General features: G+C 38.0%; 1 protein-coding gene across 1 annotated transcript; it reads right to left on the reverse strand.

Moving 5' to 3' along the window:
- Window positions 1-251: 251 nt before the first annotated feature.
- LOC130591473 (uncharacterized) lies at window positions 252-4,957 on the reverse strand. Its single transcript, XM_057394802.1, has 4 exons — window positions 3,652-4,957; window positions 2,366-3,590; window positions 2,153-2,213; window positions 252-1,820 (listed from the first exon to the last, which is right to left on the reverse strand). The coding sequence occupies exons 1-4, from the start codon at window positions 4,955-4,957 to the stop codon at window positions 252-254; spliced, it is 4,161 nt and encodes a 1,386-aa protein (XP_057250785.1).
- Window positions 4,958-5,209: the final 252 nt, after the last annotated feature.

Below are 5,209 nucleotides of genomic sequence, written 5' to 3' on the forward strand. Positions count from 1 at the left end.
CCTTACGTTAAGCTTAACATGAGACTACATTTTTGAAGAATTTGTGATATTTTTAGGGAGAAAGATTATGATGCACCCCATCCGTTTCCTAAAGATCTTCTTTTTTTTTTTTTGATAAGCAAGCAAGTAATTTCATTGAAGATCAAAACAATACACCAAACCAATTCAAAGGATAAACGAACCAACTAGGTTGGACCCTTCATCACAAAGAACCGGCAAAACCAGTTTAGCTTACAAGAGCCTAAGCCCCATTACAAACTATTGAACCATATCATGTCCCTTCTACTAATCTTCTGTGGTAGTACTGTTCCAATTCTAAGTTTGACTGTTGCTTTTATCTGCTTCCCTGTTGCTTCCACACTTGGAATAAGTGCATTCCAATAGCTAGAGTTCCTAGCATGCCAAACATAATATATTAATGCTGCAAGCCCTGCATAGGACACTTGTTTCACAAATTTGGACTTCTTAGCCCTCTTTATCCATCTGATAATCTCTTGTAATGTATTGCTGGAAGATGTAATCCCCAACCATCTCTTCAGATCATTTAGACATCTCTCACTGTATTCACATTGGAAGAATAAATGGACATGGTCCTCAGCTCCATTATGACATATTAGACACCTATCAGATGTGCTGATTCCAACTTGAGCCAATTTTGCTGTTGTCTGGAGCTTAGATTGAACTGCCATCCAACTGATAAATCTGTGCTTAGGAACACTCAATCTGTTCCACACCATTTCATCCCACATCACCTTCTGTTTACCTCCTTTGATTTTGTCATAAACCTCCTGAATGGAATATGTAGGCCATGAAGACATCTCAACTTCAGTAAAATGTCTCTTCAACTCTTCTTTGATCTTGCAAATTCTTTTCCAATACCAACTAACACCTCCTTTAGGGATGTAACTCCACCAATTTTCACCTTTTACATACACAGAATGTATCCATTTGATCCAAACATTATCTTGTTTGGAAGCAATGGCCCAAACATACTTACCCAGACAAGCTATATTCCATAGAAATACATCCCTAAATCCAAGGCCACCACATTGTTTACTCCAGCATAATGAATCCCATCCAACAGCTCCTGGTTTATTAGAGTAGGCTTCACCTGTCCATAAAAATGCTCTGCATATCTTTGTCACTTCCTGTAACACACTTCTTGGCAAAATAAACACTTGTGCCCAGTACTGGTGTAAGCTCATTAATACTGAATTTATTAATTGAACTCTAGCAGTGTAGGATAATTTCCTGGAACTCCACACTCTAATTCTTGCTGTCATTTTCTCCACAATGATATCACATTGAGCTTTTGAGATCCTCTTGGTGCATATGGGAACACCAAGATATTTAAAAGGCAGTGAGCTTCTCATAAATCCAGAAGCTTGCATGATTCTCTGTATATCCTCCTCTTTCATACAACATGTGTAGAAAGCAGACTTCTTCACATTAGCCTTCAATCCAGAAGTGGAAGAGAACAATTTGAAGGCACTCAATAACCTATACACTGAGATAAATTCTCCCTTGCTACACATGATTAGATCATCAGCAAAACACATGTGAGTTAATTTCATCTCTTTACATCTAGGATGAAATTTAAAATCTGTCATCTCACTCATTTTATGAAGTATCCTAGATAGATACTCCATACAAATTACAAACAAAAGAGGAGACATGGGATCTCCTTGCCTCAATCCTCTAGCAGCCTTGAAATATCCTTCCATGTTGCCATTAATCATCAAAGAATACATAGGAGTAGTTACACAATTCATAACTAATTTAGTAAAGGTTCTAGGAAAGCCTAAATGCATCAGCATTTCCTGCAAAAACTCCCAATTAACAGTGTCATATGCTTTTTGAATGTCAATTTTAAGCATACAACTCGGACTCCCTTTCTTCCTATTATAATGTTTCACCATGTCTTGGATTACCATTATATTGTGTACAATGAATCTACCATGAACAAATCCCCCCTGATTTTCAAGTATTAAATCAGGTAATATCTGCCTCATTCTATAACATAGTACTTTAGTGACACACTTGTAAAGTGTATTGCAACATGAAATAGGCCTATATTCACTCACATTTTGTGGACATCTAGTTTTAGGGATTAATGTTATGGTGGTATTGTTTAATTCTTTGAGTATTTTACCACTCTGTAAACATCTAAGACAGCAAGTATTACCTCATTGCCTGTAATCTCCCAGCTGTCTCTATAGAAGTAAGTACCAAAACCATCAGGTCCGGACTTTTATCACCAGGTATGAGAATAGGGCACTTTTCACTCTCTGCTGTATAGGGAGCTTCCAGTATTGCCTTATGTCTTCAGTGAGAATGGACCTGCTTGTATTACTTCAGGCATTACATGGTCCTCTGCTGATCAGTGCTTCCCAATAATTTCTGATAGTATCCCACAAAAGCTTCAATCACCTTGTTAGCATCTTCATGCCATATACCCTGCTCATCAAATATGCTATATATCTGATTTTGGGCTCTTCTTGCTTTTATAGACTGATGAAACAATCTTGTATTTTCATCTCCAGCTTTTAGCCATTCAACTTTTGCTTTCTGCTTCAAGAACTCCATATACACACCATGTTTCTCCCTATAATCCTGCACTGCTTGAAGCTCTTCTTCTGCTAACTGTGTGAATCTGTTCTCAACATGATTCTGGTGTAATTGTGCTTGCAGATCAATCATTCTTCTATAGGCTTGTATTTCAGCTGCTTGCAAGTCATGAAATCCATTCTTGTTCAGTTCTCTCAATACTACTTTAACTTTCTTCAACTTTGTTAGTACTCTGAACATCTTACTTCCTTGGATGTTCTCATTCCAGACACCTCTTATCAACTCTTTATATTGAGTGGCAGTTCTCCACATAGTATAATATCTGAAAGGTTTCCTCCCCTTGTTACCATTCTGATGCAGTGAAATGAGAGCAGGAGAATGGTCAAAATCTCCTTCACTTTGGAAACTCACCTCAGCATTTACATACTTCTCTTGCCACATGCTATTAGCAAGCACTCTATCCAGCTTAGAATATACTCTTTCCACCCCATGCTGCTTATTGTTCCATGTGTAAAAATTCCTAGTTGCTTTAATATCCTCCACATCACAATCTCTCATACATTCCCTTATATCCTGCATTTCACTTTGTCTCACAAGTGAACCAATCCTCTCATCCACATTCATGACACAGTTAAAATCTCCACACAAAACCCAAGGCTCCTGTGTCTTAATGCATCTAAGTTCCTCCCATAGCTGAACTCTTCTACTCCGTTCATTAAAAGCATAAACAAATGAACAATAGAAACCTTGTAAACCACTTTTAGGCTGAACATAGCAGTGCAGTAACTGACTAGTGCCCTTCAATATGGTTACATCAAAGCTTCCTGGTTGCCAAGCTAGTATTATTCTACCAGCATCATAATAAGCAGCATTAGATGTAAAACACCATCCCCTAAACACCCTTTGATACAAATTACCTAGGTTCTTAGCCTTTATTTTGGTTTCCAAGAGACTAACAATACCAATAGGAAATCTGTGAATAAGTGCCTTCACATCTTTCTGTTTTTGGATATTATTAATCCCTCGAACATTCCAACATAGGATTTTATCCATTCAAAATGGGAGGGTCCCCCCTACCCTTACTTATTCCAGCCTCTTGCTTCTCACTAGCATCTTTCCTTCCTCCTGCTTCTTCTTGATCTTCTTGTAATGAAGAAAATGCATTCCCTGTATGAGTGGATGGCACACTCACTGATCTGACTCTGATTGGCTTTAAAGCCCTCTGAAATCCATCAGGATCCACTGGACTTTCCTGTCTATCAGTCTTATCATGGACCTGCACTACCTCTGGTATTTTAGGTTTAGCCTGCCATACTTGCTTAACCCTTCTCCTACATTCAGCTGCCTCATGGCCTAATCCTTTGCATACTGAGCACAGGGTAGGTTTCCATTCATATGTCACTGGCACTGTGATTCTTTCATCATATTCATTAATGAAATAGATCTGCTCTGGAAATTCTTGCTCTAATCGAACTTCTACTAGAATTCTAGCATATTGCACCTTGTCCTTATTCCTAGTGGCTTCATCTCTTTTAATAGGATCCCCCAACTGAGCTACAATTCTATGCATCGTTTTTTCCCCCCAATACTTCAATTCCAGCTTCAATTGAATCCACACTGGCAAAGTTTTGATATCTTCTTTTTCAAAATCCACATCAGGATACCATGGTTTCATCACCACTGGCTTCTTATCAAAGAAATAATGCCCATCAAGGACCTTATCTCTAGAATCAACAGCTCGAAATCTCACGAGGAATATCCCTTTCTTCACAGCAACCACTTTATCCACATTATAACTCTTCCAAATTCTCCTCACAAATCCTTCCATAACATGAGTTGGAGGATTTGAACCCACCACATAGCAAATCAGGGATGAGTTCCAGAAATTTACCTCCTCTTCCACATCTTCAAAAGAAATTTTCACCTCCTCTGTATGCACAAGTCCTTTATCTCCAATTCTACTATTACTATTATGAGGACTGCCATCAACATTACTACCTCCATTATCGTTAACCATTTTATCAACAACTCTTTTATCACCATTCATTTTATCTCCCACAATTTCATCAGATTCATCATCGAATTCCTGAAGAATTGGAATAGGGGACATACCTTCTCGACGCACCCTCTTCTCCACGTTCGAATGAATTGATTGCAACCATTCATTGAAATTGTACCGAACTTCTAATCTCTGCTTCATTAACTGAATAGAAGATTTCGGAGTATGAACCTCGCCAATTCCTAGACCAAAATCAATCTCCTCAATCCCTAGAATCTCATCCATTGATCGAGTTTTTAATGCTTGAGAATCAGACATGGGACCCTTAGCTTTTTCTTTCTGCTTTCCAGCATTACCTCCTTGAGCTTTTCCTGATGTTTTCCTAGCCATGGCAACAGTGCAAAATCACTGAAAGAAAACTTCGAAAAATGATCAATGGAGTTACTGTTCCATTGATTTTAGAGAGACGAGAGAGTTTCTCTCTCTAGAATCATTTTTTCTTGTGTTTCCTAAAGATCTTCCCTCTTTCTGTTTAAGTGCGTTTTCAAAAAATCTTCCCTCTTTTACTTTATTCCTTATTTGAAAATTTTTTCCCTTTTTACCCTATGTTCCTATCATATGGTCCACCATTACATTTATTAA

The sequence above is a fragment of the Beta vulgaris genome, chromosome 5 (assembly GCF_026745355.1).
Source record: "Beta vulgaris subsp. vulgaris cultivar EL10 chromosome 5, EL10.2, whole genome shotgun sequence".
Taxonomy (NCBI): domain Eukaryota; kingdom Viridiplantae; phylum Streptophyta; class Magnoliopsida; order Caryophyllales; family Amaranthaceae; genus Beta; species Beta vulgaris.

Coding starts and splice junctions, on each gene's coding strand:
- LOC130591473 (XM_057394802.1), bottom strand. CDS start 4,957: ATGGCTAGGAAAACATCAGGAAAAGCTCAAGGAGGTAATGCTGGAAAG. Junction 3,591..3,651: donor GAAGCAAGAGGCTGGAATAA/GTAAGGGTAGGG, acceptor GGAATGTTCGAG/GGATTAATAATATCCAAAAA. Junction 1,821..2,152: donor TCTTAGATGTTTACAGAGTG/GTAAAATACTCA, acceptor GAGTTTTTGCAG/GAAATGCTGATGCATTTAGG.